General features: G+C 42.2%; 1 protein-coding gene across 2 annotated transcripts in view; it reads left to right on the top strand.

The window, feature by feature from the left end:
- The window catches only part of LOC110532152 (paired box protein Pax-7), a 67506-nt gene extending 61043 nt beyond the window's left edge, over window positions 1-6463 (top strand). For both annotated transcript variants that reach the window (XM_021615802.3, XM_021615801.3), the window contains exons 9-10: window positions 203-458; window positions 3327-6463. In XM_021615802.3, the coding sequence (XP_021471477.1) occupies window positions 203-458; window positions 3327-3442 (372 nt within the window). In that variant the 3' untranslated portion in view covers window positions 3443-6463. The remainder of the gene's footprint in view (window positions 1-202; window positions 459-3326) is intronic.
- The last annotated feature ends 18615 nt before the right edge of the window (window positions 6464-25078 follow it).

The following is a 25078-nucleotide window of genomic DNA, read 5'->3' as shown; positions in this document are numbered from 1 at the left end:
AACACTGCTTGCCCCAACGTTAGTTCAGTCATCCACTTAATAACTCCCAATATTATAGACTGAGCAACTCTCTATATTTTGTCAAGTTTGTTATGCAATAGTTGAACCCTTTGCCTATATATACTGTACCATTGATCCACAGCACACTGACTGAGCTTCTCCTCTCCCCCCTCCCCCCTCCCCCTTCCCTCCATCCCCACAGGTGATGAGCATCCTGAGTAACCCCAGCGGTGTGCCCTCACAGTCCCAGCATGACTTCTCCATCTCGCCCCTCCACGGCAGCCTGGAGTCGTCCAACTCCATCTCGGCCAGCTGCAGCCAGCGCTCCTCAGATCAGTCCATCAAGACGGTGGACAGCATGGCCTCCTCCCAGTCCTACTGCCCTCCCACCTACAGCACCAGCAGCTACAGTGTGGACCCTGTTACGGCCGGCTACCAGTACAGCCAATACGGACAGAGTGAGTCGTGGGTTACTAGGGGTAACGACATGCAGGGGCTTTAGGATACGTGTCGTTTGAGAGACACCGTCACCTCTTCTGTTGTAGCGCAAGACATGAAGTGCCTGACAGCTATAGTCTTGTGCCATTTAAAATGGCTAGGTGTGTATCAAATCAAATCAAATTATATTGGTCACATGCACATGGCTAGCAGATGTTATTGCGAGTGTGGCGAAATGCTTGTGCTTCTAGTTCTGACAGTGCAGTAATATCTAACAAGTAATCAAAAAAATTCCACAACAACTACCCAATACACACAAATCTAAGTAAAGGGATGGAATAAGAATATATACATATAAATATATGGTTGAGCGATGACCGAGCGGCATAGGAAAGATGCAATAGATGGTATAAAATACAGTATATACATATGAGATGAGTAATGCAATACATGTGTGTGTGCGTTTGTGTACGCCTCCGTGGGTACACACCCATCTAATGGAAGAGGTTTGGAGTGTGTGTGTGTGTTTGATTAGCTTTTATTTAAGATGTGTAGCCTGGGTGACAGGAGAAAAGAGCTTCCCTTCGAGGGTGAACAAGCATTTACCCCCTTTCTGATATTCTCTATTTTTGTTATCAGATAAAGGGAACCAGAGCTTACAAATAACACAAACATTTATTTAATTAACAAATCAAATCAAATGTATTTATATAGCCCTTCTTACATCAGCTGATGTATCAAAGTGCTGTACAGAAACGCAGCCTAAAACCCCAAACAGCAAGCAATGCAGGTGTAGAAGCACGGTGGCTAGGAAAAACTCCCTAGAAAGGCCAAAACCTAGGAAGAAACCTAGAGAGGAACCAGGCTATGAGGGGTGGCCAGTCCTCAAAGTTATGCAACATCCATTTTCCTTATGTGAAAAAGTAATTGCCCCCTTTACACTCAATAACTAGTTGTGCCACCTTTAGCTGCAATGACTACAACCAAACGCTTCCTGTAGTTGTTGATCAGTCTCTCATGTCGCTGTAGACTTGATTGTGTGTTTTGGATCATTGTCTTGCTGCATGACCCAGCTGCGCTTCAGCTTCAGCTCACAGACGGATGGCCTGACATTCTCCTGTAGAATTCTCTGATACAGAGCAGGATTCATGGTTCCTTCTATTAAGGCAAGTCGTCCAGGTCCTGAGGCAGCAAAGCATCCCCAAACCATCACACTACCACCACTATGCTTGACTGTTGGTATGAGGTTCTTACTGTGGAATGCGGTGCTTGGTTTTTGCCAGGCATAATTACTTTTTCACACAGGGGAATTGCATAACTTTGTTAATTAAATAAAATACGTATACCATTTTAGTGTTGTTTGTAAACTCGGGTTCCTTTTATCTAATATTAGGTATTAGGTTTTGGTTGAAGATCTGACAACCCCCGCCCCACACACATACACATACAGATACACAAACGCACACACCACACACACACACACACGCACACACATTCCCTCCCCAGCTGTCAGGGTGACGGGCAGGTCGGCAGACGTCCTCCCCGCCCACAGGTGTGCCTCTCCTACCGTTACACCTCTACTCCTGACAGCTTCCTTTCTCTACTTACCGTCAGCCCCGTCAACACCCCCGACAGCAGTCTGGCACGGTCTACAGTAAGACGCACACAAGCGCACACAGACACACACAGACACACACACAGACTGTGCCCCTCTCCTGTCACACCCTCTCCACTTCCTCCTCTTTTGACAAAAGAAGGGGTTCAAATCACCTGCAGCGGGGAGGAGCATCAGAAAGAGCGACAGACTAGACATGTTTATAAAAAAGAAGGGAAGACGGGCCAATAAGCCCTAATGCCAGCATGCTAATATCCACCTTCAGCAGCCTGTCTGTGCCATGTCTAAGGCTGTATAAGCTGGCCTCCGGTTGGCTCCTTTGTTCGGCGATGACACATTTTCTCCTAATATCAGTCATTTGAATTGGACACAATCTCAAAAGAGCCAATTGAGGCACGCACATAGGAGACAGACAGATAGAGACGCAGACATCAATGCAGACGTGCACACAGCAAAGACAGACAGACAGAGCTACACACAATCTATTTCTACCTGCACGTTCCATAACGTTGTTCCCTTACGTGGCCCATCACTAGGATGGAGGGTTAAATGGAGGGCTTCCTTAGTCTTGCCCCCTTGTTCCTTCCTAGTTCTCCTGTCCTCTGCTTGTCCCCCCTGACGCCCAGCCCTGCGGCCCATTGGCTACACCTCTGCCCCAACCAATCAGCCTCTCCTAATGTCTTTTTAGCTTGTGTGGGGAAATTGAAACAGTGTGAGGTGTGAGCTAGATCAATACCCAGCCCCTGGGTTGTCATGGGGGAATGTAGGTAGTTGGGGTTTGACCCCATGACCCAGTGTCTGCCCGCAGGTGAGAGTATACACGTGTTCCTGATAAAGTTCTATTCTAGTATTCGGTCAGTCAATTCAGGAGATCAGAGATCCGTCCAGTCACAGCCCTGCCTGGTTGGATGACTGGCCGAACCCTGGGGGCCGGGTTAGTTAGTTAGTCACACCGTGGCCGTGTTGAACAGGATGTGTGTTTTGAATGGGACACACACATGCACACACACACAAATGTTTGTGTCTGTAACACGCATACACACGCACGTACACACGAATGGGTAGTGACTATAGAGAAACCATTTGCAGGCGGGGAACCAAAGGAAGCCCCAGGTTACTGCTAAATACGGCACATGTGCCAAATGTATTTGTAAAAATCTCTATAAAATCAAACATTATTGATTGCTTGATTTGATTGTATTCATTCATTATGATGGTGTCTTTTCACAGTAGGCTAAGTACGTGTGTATTTGTCCTGTGCTTCCATCTGCAGCTGCTGTGGACTACCTGGCGAAGAACGTGAGCCTGTCCAGCCAGCGGAGGATGAAGCTGGGAGACCACTCAGCCGTCCTGGGACTACTCCAGGTGGAGACGGGACAGGCCTACTAGATTAGTCGCACTACAGTCCCCCATCTCCCCCACACTAGCCCCTTGACCTGCTACCGGCGCCTCTCCCTCACCCCTATCTCTCTCATCGCCACCTCCATCACCAACGGGAGAGCCAGAAGTGTGTGTGTGTGTGTGTGTGTGTGTGTGCAGACGTGTTTCTGTTTTTGTGTGTGTTTGTGGGAGAGAGACAAGACAGAAGATCAAAGCACTTGTAGTCTCGAAGAGAGAAATGGACTGAAATTGAAGCAGCCATTCCAGGAGGAGGAGCAGGGAGCTGTAGCTGCAGTCTCTTTCCACTGTTCAACCATTTCACAATTCCTCCTCTCATCCTCAACCAAGAGACCCTTACAGGGCTATGGAGAGCTAGAGGGGAATGAGCTCCTACTGTCTTGGGCCCCATATTGAAATGGCCTGCCCGACCTACGCTACCAAGAGTTAGCACATGCAGGCCGAACAAGTGTAGCTTATCTTTCATTCCCAAGTTTTTGGACCAGGTCATTTGTTACGGTACTTAGCTACTGGTGTTATAATTCTATTTGTCATTATAACTGTGGCTGTTCCTATTGCTGTTCAAAATTATAATTATTGTTACAATGTTGTTTACTTTCCATTTTGTCAAAGATTTCATTGGCGTTTGCTGGTATTATTTGAACAGATGATTTAGAGGAGCTTACAGAGAAAGAAGGAAGGGGGGTGAAAGAGAGAGAGAGAAAGAGAGGGAGGAGGGGCTTACAGAGAAAGAAGGGAGGGGGGAGAAAGAGCGAGAGAAAGAGAGGGAGGAGGGGCTTACAGAGAAAGAAGGGAGGGGGGAGAAAGAGAGGGAGAAAGTTGAGAAGGTCTGATAGCAGCTTGCTACTGAAGCCTCTCATGTCATGGATTTTGACCTTCCCACTCTAATCTCGTGCCCGACATTTCTAAAGGAACTTAAAGGCTACTCTGTGGGACGTTGAGCTCCTCAGAATCATCTGGGAATGAACGGCCAATGGGAAACTCCTAATTCCAGAGGTCCGCTTCACCCAGCCTCCCCCAGGCATTGATTGGCTACAGGGACCAGAGGATTGTTTTGAGGGGAAGAAAATGTTCAATGTTCAAGGACATCCATGTGTTTAGCTAACGCTAGGTCAATCATTACTTGCCATTACCATTTCGAGGTTGTTTGGAGGTCTTTTCATGGGTAGTGGCGGTTTTAGTGTGTCATACTTAATGTATGTGTGTCTTACAAAATTATGACCAATATATTTGCATTATTTCTCTCTAAAACAAGAGTGGTGCAGCATTCCAAAATCACAAAGTACTTGAACTATGGAAATTCATTCTACTTTTTATTTTACATTATTTTGTTTGAAAACCATTCCGAGATATGACAATTTGTATTGAATATTTGTGCCCTACAAACTGTTTTATTATCAGTATCTCACATTATTGCATCCCAGAAAATGACTCTAAGTTCTTAAAAGGTATAGTATTCACATCAGTCTGATATAATATGAAATAGCCCCCCAATACATAACAGATGTAAAATAAAACGTAAATATGAAAACTGTAGAATCTGATCGCATTGGAACCAACCATATTCTGGTTAAGTTAAAAAAAACAGTGAACATTTCATTAAAAATCTGATTGTGTATGGGTTGTTTATATGAAAACATGTTTTGTACTAAAACATATCAATGATGATTATGAGTTGAGATGGTTGAGAAGACATTGATGGTTGAGTGAATGCTGCATCTCTTGAAGTCTTACAATGTATATTTGTGTTACATTCCTGAATATTTGTTTGTTTCATTTGCTCCTTTTACTATGTTGTATTGATGTAAAAAAAAAAATTAAAAAAAAAAAATACAGATTGTATTTTAGCTTTTGCTCTTAAAAATGATTGATGAACATGAACCATACCACTCAATTCACCAATTTCTGTAACTGGAAAATATGGATGTTAACCAATATCCACTGATCAAGAGAACAGCTGAGACATTTTCACATGAAAAAGTGTATCAGAGCAGGAATATTGAATTGGAACTCAGACCTGAGAGAAAAAAAGTAATTATTCACGTTTACATTCCTATTGGAAGTTGATTCTTCCCCCATTTTAACAGACGTTCCCCTCCTGTTGGGACCAATGGATTGTTCCTGTCAACCCTCACAGACAACATCTTACGTTCCCCCACTTACCTATCTCTTCCTGCGGCATAACATGAGGCGCGGACACTGGCCCTTGAACTTGCTGTGGGGTAACATGGCCTCCTCATATGCTCATTTTGGACACACACATACCTGAATGACTTTCCAGGACCTTAAAGGGATACTTCGAGATTTTGGCAATGAGGCCCTTTGTTTACTTCCCCAGAGTCAGATGAAATTGTGGACACCTTTTTTTAATGTTTCTGTGTCCAATATGAAGGAAGTTAGAGGTAGTATTTGTGAACCATTGCTAACTAGCGTTAGCACAATGACTGGGAGTCTATGGGTATCTGCTAGCATGACTTCCAGCCATTGCACTAACGCTACAAAGCAATTGCCCTAGAGCAATTTAGCAACTTCCTTCAAACAGCACACAGAGACATAAAAAGGGTATCCACGAGTTCATCTGACTCCTGGGAAGTAGATCATTGCCAAAATCCTTGAAGTATCACACCCTCTCATCCAAACCAGTCCAATCAGTATTTTCAGGAAACCCACACAGACTTTACGGCTGCTGTGCCAATCAGTGCTCCCCACAACCCTTCCAATTTGTGTATTTTCTACGAAAAGAAACAGAGGAAAAAAAAAACACGTCCCTGACCTCCCCCTCTACACCAGTTGCCCCCGCCTCCCGCCTACCTGTAGTTTTTTTTTTACTCTTGCTTTATTCTATTTCTGTTCAGCATGTGTGTATATTACCATGGCATAATTTATTCTACTGTATGAAGTATTAGAGTAGTGGGAAACTTGTATTGGCATTTACTACCCTCAGCCTGTTGGTGTGTTGACTGTAACACTGGCGTAACTGTTATCAATTAAAGCTCTAAAACTGGACCAAGACCACTGCTTGGTCGACTCTTTTATTTCACTGTCCTTTATACTTATTTAGTACTTTATACAGTACCTAAGTACCATACATTTGTATAAGTACTGCTGTATATTTCATACGGGATCTGCTTCTGGTTTACTGTGATCAAATAGTGTTGACCTCTGCTTCTCAAATATACAGTTATTTTCCCAATGACAATCAAATCTTTAAATCGTAATAGGCAGAATAGAAGAGCAATTTAATGCAGGCGTTTTACATTCAGAAATTCACATTAGCTCATAGGACAAAATACCCGATCGTAATATCCCCTTTCTACTACATTCCAGAAAGCTTTGATGTCAAGTACATCTATAAAGTAACAGTGATCAGTGATTTAAGATCCCAAGAATCCCCATTTGTACAATCCAGAGTTGAATGAGCCAGTGTTACCAGGGGCATCACTACAGCGGGGACTTTCTTCGTGACCTCACAGAGGAGGCAGTATGGGGATGTTAGGCCCTCGGGGCATTGGGGCCCTCGTTATGTGTCGGTCCCCAGTAAGACTAGCTGTCGCCATTGGTGTCGGCTAATGGGGAGCCTAGCAAATCAAATCAAATCAAATTCGCAGACCCGGGCCCATATAGACAAAGCATCTTAGAGTAGGAAATTGGGGCTGAGAATGGAAACATTTTACTCCTATTGTTATGGGTCAAAATAAAACCTTATGCACGAGCCTCTTTAGTTTAGATTTAGGAGAGCTGTCCAAACCAGTTGAGAGTTACCAGGAGGTGTCTTGATAATAGAAACAGGCCGTGTGTTTTGTGTCACATGCAATTGCTTTGGAGTTGTTAAAATAATGTTTTGCACTTGTGAAAATCATTTCACGTGGCCTATTTCACATGATATGCCTAAATGACTTAGAACCACTAGCTAGGCTAATCAGTATCACACGTTTTTCTTTCAATTATTTATTTAACACACATCATGTTATTTCAAGTGATCCTTTTGGAGCCCAATATCACATCATCATCATCATGTTAAGAAAAATGGGTTTTGACTTGATGCCTACTGTGCCAAAGCAATTTAGAGTTATTAAACTGGAGTGACGAGTGTAATATAACGGTAATATTATAAAAAATTCCACTTTTAACAACTATCAGAATTTGTTAAAAAAAAAAGTTAAGCATGCCAACACATTGATCGTATCAGGCGAAAATGATATCAAACATTTTACCATTGCAACTTTTGATTGTTGTCTAAAGCTTGCTATAGAGTCCACAGCTGGCGATGACTCATCATAATTGGTTATTCCCCATCACTCACATGGAAAAATAATATAGTGTATACTATGGTAGGAATACTATAGTGTTCACTGTAGTGTTTTTGGAGAACTTTACTGTAGTATTCCCTAAAGTGTTTCTGCAGTCTTCAGCCCACAAAAACACTACAGCGAATACTGTAGTATTTACACTTGACTATAGTATAAATACTGTAGTCTGAAAAAGAATAGAATATAGCATAGCAATAACTGTAGTGTTTTTGCAAACTATAGTATACTGTAGTATTTACTGTAGTGTTTTTGGGGACGTTTTTCTTGAGGATACCTACTGGAGAAATACTAAAAGATCAAATGTTCCATATCCTGTAGGTAGAACTTGGTTCTGAACAGAGTTAAGCACTTTTGCTCTTTCCTAAAACCACAGGGAACACAATGTATTGTCTAAATATTGGCATGTAGGTTTCTCACTGATGGGTGGCACAAATTGGGATATGGGGGAGGGGGATTGGCAGGATATATGCAAATTAAATAATGTGGTATTTACTAGAGTTTCTTTGGACTGTAGTGCTTTTGCAGACATACAGTGTTTTTTTTGTGTGGATAATCCTGTAGTATGTACTATAGTATTCTCTAGTACAGTTCAAAATTCTATACAAAGCACTATACATGATCGAGGGATACTACAGTGTGTAGAATAGTATTTTACAGTATACCACAGAATTCTACAGTAAGTACTGTAGCATTCTATAGTAAACTGTAGTATTTTTTATGTGGGCATATGCAACAATGTCAATGAGCATCATCACTATCTTTCCTTTGAGGTAGCTCAAACTGTCGTGATTACCAGCTGAGATAACATTTTATGAATTGATTTTCTCCTGTCTGAGCAGTGTCTTGACATAATCCTAAAACCCACTCTGAGCTGGGAGTTTTTTTTTATGTCTTAGAAAAGGATTCCAAGGACCTTTCCTGAGATGCTTTGTGGATACTGCCCCTGACCACAGAGACTATTTCTGGGCAGCATGTCTTGGGTACATTGATTCATTTAGCAGACGCTCTCATCCAGAGAAACTTACAGCAGTGAGGACATACATTTTCTCATACTGGTCCCCTGTGGGAATCAAACCCACAACCCTGGTGTTGCAAGCACCATGCTCAATCAATTGAGCCAAACATGTACAGTACAGTACAGTATAGTGTCTATAGTGTCTATGCGTGTGGTGTTGTGTGTGTGTTTGTTTGTATTGAATGTCTCTTCTCAATTTCTGTACTGAAAATATTACAAGTGATCACACTTAAAAGCGCACTCTGCCACTTTAACTTATGGTCAACCTTGCTGCCCACGGCCTGTACTTGTTTTGGTAAATGATGTGTGTTTTCTGTGCAAATTCTAGGCCAAATGTGTTTGCAGTAACTTCGGTTGTAGCTGCTTGGGAAATTAAAGTTACAGATTCTACCTTTAGAAAAACATGAACCTATTTGCCTTTTTATCTTCTAATTTATTAAAGTGAGGTACTGTACATGACTGACACTTGGGAAAGAGGAGCATGTAACCGCCCATTACATCAGTTCCCATCCACCTTGAGGAGAACCCCTGGCTAAAATATTCAAATCCAGTCAATAATGTAAAACCTGGCTATAGAGTGAGGGCTTTGCACCAGGGGGGCTCAGCTCACTGGTTCCCCACTCTCTGTGACCCAGCCCTTCTATCCTAACACACTACTGTACCTCGTGACTAATAATGGGTTAGAGTTGGCCCTCAGAGCAGCCAGGCTGCATCCAGGACCTTGATTGGTTCACCCCACCCCTGGGTAGGCTGATTTAACCAGCCACTGAATGCATTCTATTTAATGAAGACATGCCCATAATGGAAAACTGGATCAAGTCATCACAGTTTACTTTATAGCCCCTAGGGAACATTTGATGCAGTTTCGCTGATACATTGATACAGTCAGCAAATCTAGGTTCTTCAATGAAACGTCACGAAAGCGTGATGACCACACACGCGCCCATCATTGGGGAAAACATTGGAGGAGTCTCAACAGGGCCGCCCATCAAATGTAGAAAAAAATATTTAAATGTTACGTTACATGCTATATTCCATGTTACAAGTGGAAATGTATAGTAAAGATTTTATTTTATTTATTATGATTAATTACTGCATGTATTGTATTGGCGTTCTGGTCTGAGAAGACAAAAAATATTGGTGCTTTGAATTCTAATTATACAGAGATAACATATTGAAAACACTTGGCAAGGGAGTAATCTATTAAAGCAATTAACCTGGCAGCCGAGAATACAAGGTCCCGCACTTTCTCAGTAATGAGTATTTTGGGTCAGTTCAACGTTATCATTACGACAGAAGGAAAAACCGCCAGGAGGTATGGAATGATTAAAACCTGTTTGAAGAAGTTTCGAGGGCCGCTCTCCCGCTCTCCCGCCCCCTGGCCTTTCCTCTCCTTCCCTCTCTCCTCTGCTCCCTACTCCCACCAGCCCCCTGGGGTATTGTGTCGTTCTGAGTCTGCTGTGTCAAACACTTGAAAATGTCACAATGAAAGCACTTACAAAGCCTAACATCTCCCTAAATCCTATAATTATTCCAGGATACATTAGGTACCTGAGCCGCGGCTCTCAGATGGGCGCTGAGAGGGATTCCACTGGATTCCGACATTCCCACAATCAGCTTACAGAGACAGATCGTCATGATTGGCTAATAACCTGGAATGGTAAGTAGTGCGCTTAAGTCAGGAGAGATTGTTGGGGAGAAGAATGTATCCTTTTTAACTAACACTGTCATTCCTGGGCCGCCTTTTATTTCGGTGACAGATTTTATTCTAGCTGACTACAAAAGGGTACGAGGCAACATTTTCAGAACTAGCCCCCCCCCTTCCACCCACCCTTCTTTCATTTCAAGTTCCTCTTAAAAACTCCATCTTTCATGTGCTAGGCCTATATCACCAATCCCCTGAATGTACGATTACAGTCCTCAATATCAACCTCTGGTGTTATGCACCCTACCCTCTCCCCCTCCCTGCCCTCTCCTAGAACCCCGCGCTCTAATCCCCACACTCCAGCATCACTCTCAGTATTAAGCTGGGAGGAAACTGGAGGTCTTTACTAACCCCGCTGCTCTCCGAAGACACTCAATCAGCCTCGTTGACGAAAAGAGCCCAGTCGACACATTTGAACCAAAAGTCTTTAGCCTCGTCTGTAAACTCTCCCTTTCAACGCCAGACGAAGTGTCAATACCACCTCCCTCATCGCCCGCCATCTCACCAAGGGGAAAAAAGGAGGCAAAGAAAGAACGCCCTTGGGATTTTAACTTGAAAGAGCCTTAAGTTGTTGAATGCAGAAAAGTCCAAATATGAGATGAGATAAAAATGCAGAGGTCTTGTATTTATTTACATAAGTAAAGATCAGTTGAGTTTTCAGACTAATTCGTATTAACGCAGAGCACGAAAAATGAGTTGAGACAGTGGCAAACCCAAATAAAGAAGAAACCCCACCACATATTTAGTCAGGGAATACGTACATAAACCCTTTTTTAAAAGAAGGGAGCTCCTAACAGGCGTGAAGCCTGTGCATAGACTAATACACAGAGACAATTTTTCTAGATAATAGCCTATCACGCAGGATACAATTTAAATAAAAAAATGTCATTTTCACCTTGAAATGAACAAATGATTACAATTTCTATACAAATTAAGGCATCCAGGCTGTGCCTCAGTACTGTGCTGGGGCCATGAAACTTGACATAATTACCATGAAATACATTTTCAAATATTTGTATTTTGTCCATCGTTTTAGAACATGCCCGTCTCTGCCTTCTGCAAGCTTGTGATCTCACCTTCTGGGGATGATACAAAAAAAAGAGAGAAGAAAATCATCTAAGATGAAAACCCCCTTCAACAGATGAGATAACAATTTGAAAAAGGGGAGAGAGAAAAAAACAAACAGTAAATTGCAGCGGTTGAGCCTGGCACCCCCTGCAGTTATCTCTTAGAGCCAAATGATGGCTTCTTATCGTGGGAATCATATCTAATGGTTATCTGCTCAGATGCTTCTCTTCTCAACCCCCCCCTTCCCCTACTCTCTTGCCTCTTCTCTCAATCCACACCAAAGTAGTTGTTTATACCTGATTATAAATCTGCCTGAGTAGAAAAGATGTTAACTTGTGCGTTTCCGATTGAGAGTCAGAATAAATTGGGAGCTATATGAAAGGAGAGGCGTTTAATTTCAAGGAGAGGCGTTTAATTTCTTGGCGGGTAGAGGAGCCGTGGGGGGTTCTGGGTGATGCATACTGCTGTTTGTTCAAATGACAATTTCATTTAACAGTATAACTAAAATGTTTGCTATTGCTTCTCCACTGATGAGGCAGGTATTATCACATGTTAAGACATGATAAAGTGACATGCCCATCCCTTAGCTGTGGTTGACACCACACATGCACCTACAGGTCCCTACACCTTCCTCCTCAATATATGTTGTCTGTCAGATTCCGGGACCTGAGAGACAGACGTACATCAGATCTCAGCACTTGACCCCATAATACCGGAGGTCAGTGCCACACCGCTGGCGATTTCACACCCGAGATGAGAAGGAAATGAACAGTGAGGCCCTCTGAAGCAGTGGCTTGTGGGGAAAGTGGCCATGCTGCAGGCTTGGCTTCCTTACAGCTGCGCTCCCCTTTTCACTGTGGGGCCACAGGTACAATGGAGAGCTGCAGAGACAGAAAGGAAGAAAGAGAGAGAGAGAGCAAGAGAGAGCGAGAGAGAGAGATCGCTTTGCCTCAGCCCGGCCCCCCGTGGCCCTCCCTCTACCCCCCCCCACCACGGGTTAGCGGGCACAGCTGGAGAGCAGCTCCTTATGCATTCATGAGCCGACGTTGCGGCTAAATAAAAAGCTTCATTACAACGCTAAAGTGTTACTAATTACATGTACCTGCCACCCGGCAACCTCTGAAAATCTAATGTGACACACTCGATTGGAAAATCTATTCCACCGCCCTGCGCCCCTCTGCTCCGTGGAAATGTCCCCAACCTCCACCCCACCCATTTTAGCTCTCCTGATATTTACTATTCTGTTGCCATTATGTCCAACCAAGCCCTTTGCGCTGTCTGTCACGACCCTAATATTAGCTGAAAATTGGACTTTGCAAACGTAACAGGGGAGGAGGTGAGGGGGACTGGGGGAGGAGAAGCCCAGTAGGGGGGCCCAGCCACATCAACCCCCTTCTGAGAGGAGGCAGAGAGGAGGAGAATCTCAAGTCCACTGGTGTTTACTTTCACTGACAGTGTCTGTCTGTGCAGCATTAAGCTAGCTATTAACTGAAGGTGTTTCAACACAGCACAGATGTGAGGTCAAGTAGCACTGTTAATCAATTCATTGAAATGAATTGAATAAGGGTTCGGGAAGACAGACAGATTAATCAAATAGATTTTTGAACAACAAAAATATGAACAACAATTGCTGTGCTATTCTTGGCTTTCATACTCACACTGATTTCGGTAATAGCTGCTTTTTTTATACTTACAATGTCTTCGATGTGATTGTCTTACCGCACCGACTGTAGGGCGTTCTGGACAAGAGCGTCTGCTAAATTACTTTAATGTAAATGTCTACTTCCTTAAACCCTTTAAGGGGGAAGGGTACTAAGCTTAAATATGGAATTGTTTTAAGATGGTCATACAATGGGGGCTATAATACCACTTTAGGTACTGTAGCCCATAGAAATGCATAGAATAACACATTCATAAATTGCAAAAAATGCATCATAAAGATGAAGGTTTTGAAGTGTCTTTGTTATATCTAGGAGATATAAGAAAGCTCAGGAAATATATATATATTTTGGACACATATTTATTATCCCCTTATTTTTGTTGGCACAAAACACCTCCATACTTCCATTTGCATTACCTCCAGACCAGTCCTGTGACACTTGTGGGGGTCAAAGAGCAAAATGGAGAACATCCTTTCCATAGAGTTTTTAGGTTAAACCGTTCTGACGCTACAGATGTTTTTTTGACAAGAACGATTTTCGGGATCTCATTGTCTGACAAATACTGCTGTAGCTCGGCCACCTTCCACCACCAGATGAGAAAGGCCAACATAGGCGGATGCGGGAGATTGAAAAGCAGCTTGAAATAGCTAGCTTAAACTGATGGATTTTTATAGGATTTTTTTATTATGTTACTTAGATTGACACATGGGTCCGTCAATAGCGTAAGGACAGACACTGGGAGATGAGAAGCAATTACAGGGAGTGAACATTTAATGGATAACAGACAAGAAACAAACAAAGACAGCATCTGGACAGGGGAAAACATAACGGCATCAATGCTGACACGGAAACAAACTGAGGAACAGACAGATATAAAGGGGCAATAAACAAAGTAATGGAGTTCAAGTGAGTCCAATATTGCGCAGATGCGCGTAATGATGGTGGCAAGTGTGCGTAATGATAGGCCGCCTGGCGCCCTCGAGTGCCAGGGAGGGAGAGCAGGAGCAGGAGTGACAAATAGACTCTTATTAATTCTCAACTCAGAAGGCACTGGTGTCTTCTCAACTTCAATCGGTTTGGAAATTAGGAAGTGCTACGTTATTAAATTAAATACACATTTTTGTGTCATGAAGTAATAAAAAAAAGATACAGTATTTACTGCCATCTTTTTGGTTTCGGATATTCTCTCATTGATAAAGACAGGTGAGTGTCACTTAAAGTGACGCTTGATTTATATTGTAGTTGACAAGACGAATAAGAGTACAAAATATTATTTGGTTAGCTGTTTAGATTACCTTATTTTCCAGGTCTCTTACCAGAGTGTCTCTTATCATGTGCACCTCATCCTTTGATGGGCCTTGGTGTGGATGGCAAAGTAGCTGTGCATCGTAGAGATTATCTCATTGGTGCTCACCAAGACCTGGTTGGCGAAACCTTTGCTTCTCCCCCTTGCAGAGGTAGTGCAGCACATAGCATGCCAAGACCACGGTTTTCATGAAGGTGTAGTGGATGTCGGAGTGTTTTTGTTAGCGGATCATTCGAGACGAATGATCCCTTGAGGTGCCCAAATGTGTGCTCCATAACTACTCGGATAGGTTCTGCCTGGAGAAGCCCTTCACCAACCACAGGAGGAGAGGATATGCAGGATCTCCTGCGATCAGGAGAGGTACTTACACTCCTTCTACATCAACCTCAGCCTGGGTTCACGTCTGAGGGTATTTGTACAGGTTGGATGTGGCCAAGACAACAACCCTGATTAGGTATTTGTTATCCACAACCACATGTAGGATGTTGGATGGCCAGCCCTTTCTGTTAACCAAATCCTGGTATCCCTCTAATGGGGGAAGAATTGGGATATGAGTCCCGTCCAGTGCTCTGTAGACCTGTGGCACACCATGTGTCAGGTAGTTGTGACGCGTTATCTCCTGTGCCTCTATATCTCCAGTCAGCTTGATATGGCTCCTCATCCTCCTTTTGATGGCTGTACAGACAGTCTTGCTGACTCAAAACAACTCTACAATCATCCGATATTTGGCACATGTGGCAGCTTGTCGAGTGCAATGGCAATGCACTTACTGGTGGGCACAGGAGCACAAGGGCTAGGCAACATCGGTCCAATAAATGGTCCTATGCTCTCAGACAAATGCTTAAATGTTGGTGGGGACATTATAAAATGTTGAAACCAAAGGCTCTCCGTGAAATGCCCCTGGACAACCACCTCCCGGAACTGCCTAACGCGCTGCTGTTGCCAAGGGTTTGGCGCAGTGGCACAGTGGAGGGGATTTGCAATTGTTTATGTTCCTGATAGGTCAATATTTAATTGAGGGCAGGAGCTGAGAACTTGAAGCAGCTGTCTGGTATTAGACTCATTTGACACGGTAACAACACGAGATCAATAGGGGCCTCATTTATAATCGTTTCATACATTTCACACAAAATTTCTGCTTTCGCCATTTCTAAAAATTCTGAGCATATACAAAAATATTTAGATTTATAAACTTGGCGCATGCCATAGATACGCATGTTTCCCGTAAAGCATGTGTGAACAAGCATTAATACTCCACCTGGTAAACCATTCACCTTTTATGGTTACAATAACACCCTTTATTTGCTGTATTATTTGAAACTATTGAAACTAAGGCCATGGAATGCAGTTTCTATAAGAAAGAGCAATAACAATTTTCATCACATTTCTGTAGAGGTGTGGGCAGAATGTTTTGATACTTTGCAGTGACTTTCAGTGACGTGTATTCATGGATGTGAAGGGAAGCCAGGCTCCCCCACCCCAAAATAAAAAAATGTATAAAATAATTGATAATTCGTCTCTCAGTGTTTATTATTTTCCTTTAATTCGCAAGAGGCTGAATGTATCTTAAAAAAAAGAAAGCATCCAAGCAAGCAAAACAGCACCCCCCCCCCCTGTCTCTGTATGTGTAGGCCATCTCTATGATGCTGTCTGGTCAAAAAGAGTATGACATTGTTGCCGCCATAGCATTGAATGCAAGGGAAGCCAGCGAGAATTTGGCCTCCCTTGATAAAAAAAGTATAAAATAATAGCCAATCAGTGTTGAGCTAAACTGAGTGAGCTCAACTGTGAATGGTCCTGTAGCACCCCCCAAAAAAGGGTCAAGGGAAGCCAGTTTGGATTTGGCTTCACTCCAATAAAATTGAGAGCAAACATCATTGACAGAAACAACATGAATTGTTGCATCTTATTTTGTTATTGTCCTCCGGTGGCTAGCTAGCTACCAAAAATTGTCCCTTTCCTAAATTAGCCATGCATGGAGATAGGGATCTGGACTTGTGGTTTTACTTAATTATTCTGTACTGGCCAATGATTATAACCACGATTCTGATCCAACCATAAATTCATACATTGTGTCCCTGACCTGAGAGGATAGAAGTTAGATCTAGATGTAGAAGGCTAATGTTAACTAGCTTAACGTTGCCCATGAAAGGAAGTTAGGCTAGAGAGCAAGCATTTTAGCCAGGTAGCCTAGGACAACAAAAATAAAAGCCTGTTCTGCATGACGGAGTCATAGACCGTTTCTTTCAAAATTAAAGAGTGGAGGATGGCTTTGGCGTTTCTTTACAAGTAGAGTGAGTCAACATGTTTTATCTATGCAAATGCACCCCAATTTGATGTTGTTGAAATGATGAAGTTGAAATGCTGCTGGAATAGTGGAGGCAGCTCCTGTTTTCTTTTTGCAACTTGAGATAACTCTAAATCAATAGTTGTTTAGTAGTCGGAAAATGTCAGAAACATTAACTTGCTTGACCATACAGTAGGTCATGTAACTGTTTGTTACATGCAATATGCTTTGTGGACTTCACAGGACAGGGGTTGCTCTCTGGTTTTTGTGTGGTCGAATTTATTCTGGCGCTGTGTCTTCTTATTTTCTCGGCCTTAGCCTATATATCAGCAAGGCATATGAACTAACAGATAATAGAGCAAACAACGCAATTTTGACAATACATTCAATGCCTTCGGAAAGATTGATGAGTAAAAAAAATATATTATAATCAATTTTAGAATAGGGGTGTAAAGTAACAAAATGTGGAAAAAGTCAAGGGGTCTGAATACTTTCCAAAGGCACTGTAAGTTGCTACATGGCTTTATTTTCTAGCTTGGCTTCCCCAAGTATTTTACCCACGCACTGCTACTGGTGACTTTTTCAAACTAAACTGTGTGTCTGTCTGCGCATTCTGCAAGATTGATTGTATATTCAAAACAATTTAAAACTAGGCTAAATGCTACAATGCTAAAATTTTTCAATTTTTAGTTTATCAATAGATTATTGGGTTTCTGTGTCCTGCCTTGGTATAAGTGCCCCTATTGCACAGCAATTCTGCAGGACTACCAGCGAATTCTGAAGTATTGTTAAGAAATAAATCACAGCATCAAAGGCCTTACATGGCCTACTTCAGTGGTTCCCAACCTTTTTCGATTACTGTACCACCAACTGAATTTTGCTCTGCCCAGATTACCCCTGAAGTACCCCCTCGTGTGCATTTTTCCCAGTAAGCCTATGGTCTCACCAGTTTTCTCAAGTACCCCCTATGGATAGGCCAAGGACCCCCAGAGGTCCTAGTACTCCTGATTGGGAACCACTGGTTTACTTCAATGTAGAATATCAACTGTTCACGACTTTTAATGCAGAATAAATTCCTCACCTTTTCTGGCCATGATGTGAAGTAGCCGTACAACAAATTACCATGCGCATCTATCATTTAATTGGAACTTGTAGCCTAATAAATAGGTAGGCTACTGTATATGGAGGCTATTTCAAGTTTTGCAATCCCATAGGTAGTTAATAATATACAGTCAAACTTCTCAGTGATAGCCCCCCTTTTTTTCAATTTTTGCCTCAATGATATACCCAAATCTAACTTCCTGTAGCTCAGGCCCTGAAGCAAGGATATGCATATTCTTGGTACCATTTGAAAGGAAACACTTTGAAGTTTGGAAATGTGAATTGAATGTAGGAGAATATAACAAAATAGAAGAAAATACAAAGAAAAAACCAACTGGTGTTTTTTTACCACCATCTTTGAAATGCAAGAGAAAGGTCACAGTTATAGCCATCACTCTGATTGTAATTCCAATAGTGTTCACAAGATGGCAGCAGTGTATGTGCAAAGTTTCAGATGGATAACTTGAAGTGTGACTCAAGACTTTTAGTGTGAAGTCCCCAGGTACATTTGGGCAAATCGTGAAGGAGACATTCGCATACATATTAAATTTTTCTGCAAGAATATTGTCAAATCTCTATACTTGGACTTTGTTTTAGCTTTCCTAGTATTAGTAACCATATTATAAGTTCAACATTTGTAAAACAACCCATTTTCATAACTTCTTCTCTGAATATCCTTATAATTTTTGTCTAAAATGAAAAGGCATGCTGTCATACAAGGTTAGTAGCTACAGTTTACGACATATACATGGTTTACAAGCCCAGCTCATTGGCTATCTAGCTAGCTTCGTTTGACCCCGATTGGTGCTTTTTTGACAAAGATACAGTCGTTAAAGTGATGGCCGCCCGCGTCATCGGCGTGCCATGAATGCGTTGCTCTCTGACCAAATATGGTGTCCTATAGGATATACTACACCAATATTGAAATAGTGAAGTCTTGTTACCTTTTAGGATCTCTGAGGAATAGATACGAATGTGATTGGACTCTTTGAAACAACGTTTAGGGTGAGATTTTCACAGATTCCTTTCAAATTGAACGAGTGGAAATTCAAAATCGATCGTGCATGCTATGTAGACCTTTTTAGGATATGAAAAAGGATTTTATCTAAGAAAACAACACTTCATGTTATCTCTAGGACCCTTTGGATGATAAATCATAGCAAGATTTCAGAATGTTAGTACACACTTCACCTTCAGAGGCGAATGTATTAAACCTATTGCAGTGAAAAAACTGTTTTGTCATTGGGTGCTTTCCTCAAACAATAGCATGGCATTTTTTCGCAGTAATAGCTACTGTAAATTGGACGGTGCAGTTATATTAACAAGAATTTAAGCTTTCAGCCGATATAAGACACATTTATGTACCGACATTTGTTGTTTCTCTACAATCTGCGATCTTGACATAACGCGCTGTATGATTTACAAAAAAATTCAACACAAATGTTTACTCTTCTCTCAAATGGAAAATGGCTGCATTCTTGTTCATGTTTTTCTGTTGTTTTTATTTTATATTATTTTTAATAATATCCCCATTTGCACAAAATACTTACTTGCCAGCTTGCAATACAATATTTCATTGACTACCAGATGTGTGGACACATGGTTTAAAGTTTGTGAAGAGTTGAGCACATTCTCATGTCAAGTACATTCTTTATAAAATAACTTTTGCATAAAAACTGGCGCATGCACATTTTGGGATATAGTTTGTACATACACAGGGTTTAAAAATGAGGCCCCTGATCTGATGATTTATTATTTTGGCTCTTTGGGTTGCAAGCAAGATTGTTTTAAAGTAACTGTCCAGTGTTTCCAGATTTGTATTAAATATGACCTATAATGAATTACAATATCAGTTAAATAGTTTTCCTTCCAAAAAATAGTAAATAAGTATGTTAAAAAACAAACTTTTCTGTGTTGGAATGGTGTGGGCTTACGCCAACAATAGAATGGTGTGGGCATATACCGGTCATTCAAAATATTCATGCCAGTAGATGGCTGATTGGCCAGCTCAGCCAATGAGGCAGGATGACATCATTCTCCATGAGGAAACAGCAAGCATTTTTTAAATGTCTGTTTGATACAAGTTTGAGGTGGGGTTGTTGAAGTGTTTTTTTCTACAGTTTATTCTTTGGCCACACGAGTATAAAATGAGTCAATAACATTATTTGGGTGTGAGTTAAAATAATGTTAACTTTTAAAAATGAGATTTTCACTGGACATTTACTTTAACACGCAGTGCATATAATGTCCCATTAGTAGCATTTTAAGAAATCCAGCACTACTGTATCTATCGTGCAGCTTTGTGTTACATTCTGTCCGTTTGTTGGAATCAACCTACTGAGATTAAATTAAGCTGTTATTGTTGCAAACACTTGTGTAGCAGTCTGCTATCTAGTAGCATGCCAAGCTTCATTGATAGAGAGCGTGGTAGCTTTGTTAGCCAGCATTGCTAGCAGGCATCCATTCAGGAGCCTATGGTTTATGTGATGACTTGCCTGTTAATTGTATAATAAATGTTGTGTTATAACAGGCCTACATGTCGTGTTAGGCCTATGCAACCTTGTCATTTGTTTATTTATCATGTCTGCTTGTTTGACTGATAAATTCATATGATGTCAAACCTAATGTTCTGCATTTTTCTAAATGTTACATCAGTGTTTTGAGCCCACTTTGGTATTCATTGAGCTCCATTATTGCCGTTGTTTGGCAAACACTAATAACCCTATAAGGTCCGGGCTTCAAAATTCTGCCATTCAGCTATCTGACACATCATTAATTATTAATGTAATAATAGGTAGCTGTGGTCCACCTGTGAGCATCTGCCAAAAGAAAATCACTACTCCTCCACTAAATCAAATCAAATGTTATTTGTCACATGCCACGTAATCAACAGGTGCAGACTAACAGTGAAATGCTTACTTACGGGTCCTTTTCCAACAATGCTGAGTTGTTGGTGAGTTTTCCCCCCATTATTTTCTGCATATCCTCTGAAGCTCTGTCAAGTTGGATGGGGAGTATCGCTGCACAGCTATTTTCACGTGTTCAATCGGGTTCAAGACCAGGCTCTGGCTGGGCCACTTAAGGACATTCAGTGACTTGTCCCGAAGCCACTCTTGCATTGTTTTAGCTGTGTGCTTAGTGTCGTTGTCCTGTTGGAAGGTGAACTTTCGCCCAGTCTGAGGTCCTGAGAGCTCTGGAGCAGGTTTCCATCAAGGATCTCTCTGTACTTTGCTCCGTTCATCTTTGCCTCGATCCTAACCAGTCTCCCAGTCCTTGCCGCTGAAAAACATCCCCACAGCATGATGCTGCCACCACCATGCTTCACCATAGGGACGGTGCAAGGTTTCCTCCAGACGTGATGCTTGGCCCTCTGGCCAAAGAGTTTCTTGTTTCTCGATGTCTGAGTCCTTTCGTTGCCTTTTGGGGAAACTCCAAGTGGGCTGTCATGTGCCTTTTACTGAGGAGTGGCTACCGTCTGGTCACTCGACCATAAAGGCCTGATTGGTGGAGTGCTGCAGATATGGTTGTCCTTCTGGAAGGTTTGCCCATCTCCACAGAGGAACTCTGGAGTTCTGTCAGAGTGACAATCAGGTTCTTGGTCACCTCTCTGACCAAGACCCTTCTCCCCCGATTGCTCAGTTTGGTCGGGCGGCCAGCTCTAGGAAGAGTCTTGGTGTTTCCAAACTTCTTCCACTTAAGAATGAAGGAGCCCACTATGTTCTTGGGGACCTTCAATGATGCAGAAGTTTTTTGGTACTCTTCCCCAGATCTGTGCCTCAATACAATAATGTCTCGGATCTCTACGGACAATTCCTTCAACCTTAAGGCTTGATTTTTGTGCTGACATGCACTGTCAACCTTATATATACAGGTGTGTGCCTTTCCAAATCATGTCCAATCAATTGAATTTACCACAGGTGGACTCCAATCATCTTATAGAAACATCTCAATGATGATCAATGGAAACAGGATGCACCTGAGCTCAATTTCAAGTCTCATAGCAAAGGGTCTGAATACTTATGTAAATAAGGTATTTCTGTTTTTATTTGTTATTCATTTTCCCAGATGTCTAAAAACCTGTTTTGCTTTGTCATTATGGGGTATTATGTGTAGATCGATGAGGAAAATGTTTTATTTAATACATTTTAGAATAAGGCTGTAACGTAACAAAATGTGGAAAAAGTCATGGGGTCTGAATACTTTTCGAATGCATTGTACAGTATATGTAGTACCAGCACCGAGTCGATGTGCAGGGGTACAAAGTAATTGAGGTAGCTACATGTATGTACAAATAGGTAAGGGGTAAGGTGGTAAGGGGTAAGAGGTAAGGTGACTAGGCAACAGGATAGATAATAAACAGTAGCAGCAGCATATGTGGTGAGTGTGAAAGTTTGTGTGCGAGTGTGTGTGTTTGGGTGTATGTAGTGTGTGGGTATGTGTGTGTCGGGGTGACAGTGTAAGTATGTGTGAGTGTGTGGGTAGACTCCAGTGTGTGTGCGTACAGTCAGTGCAAGAACGTTAGTGCAAGAATTGGTGAATGCAGGTAGTCCGGATAGCCATTTTTGTTTTGCTATTTAGCGGTCTTTCTTAGCAGTCTAATGGCTTAGGGGTAGAAGCTGTTCAGGGTCCTGTTGGTCCTAGACTTGGTGCCTTGGCACCGCTGCCGTGCGCTAGCAGAAAGAACAGTCTTTGGCTTGGTTGTTTGGAGTCTTTGACCGCCTGATCCTCTACTCTCTGGGATGGGGGATGTATTTAATGAATTTAATTCTGAGGAACCATATTGTGTGTTACACCAGCAGTGTCTTAGACATGTGGACCCATGGTATCTTCATCTTCGGCAGCTAAGGGACAGCTGTACACAAATGACCATAACAATTTACTCTCTGCTGAGTCCGACTTGTAGTGTTTCTATCTATTCATTAGTGAGGAGTTGGGGGATGGGGACTGGGATGAAACACACACACACACACACACACACACACACACAAACACAAACACAAACACAAACACAAACAATGATTATCTCGAGAGATTCCCTTGCGTCTTGTAAAACCTATAAGCCATGTAAAGATGAGAAACCCATAGATCTAATTCCCATCTTTTCTAATTCAATTTCTGGTCTTCCCTTTGATTCACACTCATGTTTTCTCTCTCTTTGCTGCGGCCCACTCAAACATTTGTCAATTGTTTTGTTTACACAAAGTTGTGAGCACATGCACAGATGAAGAATGCGCACATTGAGAAAAGGACATTGTTCATTATTTTGCAAACATGGCTCTATTTGTAAAGGACTTTCAACAAAGATTTCTCATGTCTAACACTGAGATGTGAGTACAGTCGCTAACCCCATCTCTCTGGCTTATTGAGTGATGCGACAGACAGGCAAACTCCAAAACACAAAACACACCATGGTGCACACAGGTTACATGCCACAACCGCTCCTCTGCTTTTAGTGCATTGCTGCTCCTCTGTCCTAAGTCCCTTTACACTCGGGTGGTAAAGCACCGGGGCTTTAGCTAGCTATTGTCACTCTCCTGCACGGATCAGGGTGAGCTCTAACTGGCTGCCACACTGATGTGTGAGCAGGCAAAGTCAATCTCCACTTTAGCCACCATCGGAGACGGATTGCGGATGCTCCCGATTAACGTGTGACAATGGGACCTGGGGAAGAGGATCCTGGTGCATGGCTTGCAAGTCTGCTGCCGAGTGTTCATTGAACCAGGCGGCTCTGCTACTGCCTACAGGCCAGAGCCTTTGATGTACACACAATGACAGGGTGCAACAATGACCGACCGACCGACAGACAGAGAGACAGACAGATGTTTCAATAACACACTTTTGATTCTCCTATAGCTTGTCTCAGTATTCATTGTCTAGCATCAAGATATTCAGCAGAACTGACATAGTTCCCTTCTTTAGCACCTGCGCTAAAGATATTCAGCCCCTCGGAAAATCTGCATAGGAACTAAATCCTTCTCCCATTGTCCTTGTGAGCTGCCTGTAGAACAGGGAATATCTCCACTCTAACCCACCTGCCTTTGGATGGGAGGCAATTACAGTAGGATTTAATGTACGGGTTAGCCCGGGATTACAAAGCTTTATAACACTGTTGGAGCAACAATGGAGCGACCCTACCCCATATCGTGGTTGCGTATGTATGGGCTTCTTGGCGAAATGAGGAAACTAGCTACACGGCCCTCAATTTAATTTGAAGGATCAGACGCTCGGCTGATAATGGAGTCAGATCCCATACGATACTGCAAGATGTTTTAGACGTCTGCAGGATTACAGGCTTTGGTGACTCAATTTCAAACAAAAAAAAAAAGGACAAAGCGCTCAGCTGAGAGGCTGTCTGACATGAAAAAGCGTGAATGAAAGAATCAAATTAAGAGGAGAAACAGCAGCTATGCTAATGATTTGTTCCCTATCTATAATGTAACCTAGATCACGGACACCATAGCACATAGCCTACTGCAGCTTTTGGAAAGCAACTGTTGACATTGGATTGTCCGTGGTTTGGGACACTCTGAATTATGTTTTTTTTTATATCCTTGAAACCTATTTGAGATGATTTAAGTTTACGTCCTTTAGGAAATAGGGTATGAATGTTGATTTTCTCTACTCTTAACGAAAGACTGTTAATACAAACGGACACATCTCTTAAAGGGCCAATCTGCAGTTCACCAAGAACAAAGCGGTCACCTGCCGCTGTTTTAGTAAACATTTATAAGTTAAATTCTTCAAGGATCAATGGGTATATTTTATTCATTGAAAAGTCAATCAAATGTATGTACCAATTACAGATTGCCCCTTTAAAACGGTCTACGTTTGTTTAGGCTTTATTTAACCAGGTAAGTCATTGATGACACATTCTCTTTTACAATAAGGCCCTGGCTGCACATATTCATTTGCCTACCAGTGTGCTTGCTAGACTAGAGAGTACATAACAAAACAGTTGCCATTGAGCCTCTGGACAGACCTGCCTGTCCTATATACCCTCATCTGGGCGGGACAGCTCACAGAACTTCTCATGAATCATCGGTTAAGAGATCTCATGCCTTCATCCCAAATGGCTCCTTAAGCCTCCTGGCCCCGCTCCTCTCTCCCAGCGCTCAGTTACCCCCAAAATATGATCAGAATCGGGCCGCTTCAGGTTTCAGCCGGCCATGACTTT

This window comes from Oncorhynchus mykiss, chromosome 9 (genome assembly GCF_057628025.1).
Source record: "Oncorhynchus mykiss isolate SJ-2025 chromosome 9, ASM5762802v1, whole genome shotgun sequence".
Lineage (NCBI taxonomy): Eukaryota > Metazoa > Chordata > Actinopteri > Salmoniformes > Salmonidae > Oncorhynchus > Oncorhynchus mykiss.
Note: the sequence above shows the minus strand (reverse complement) of the source record. Positions and strands in the feature narration are given on the sequence as shown.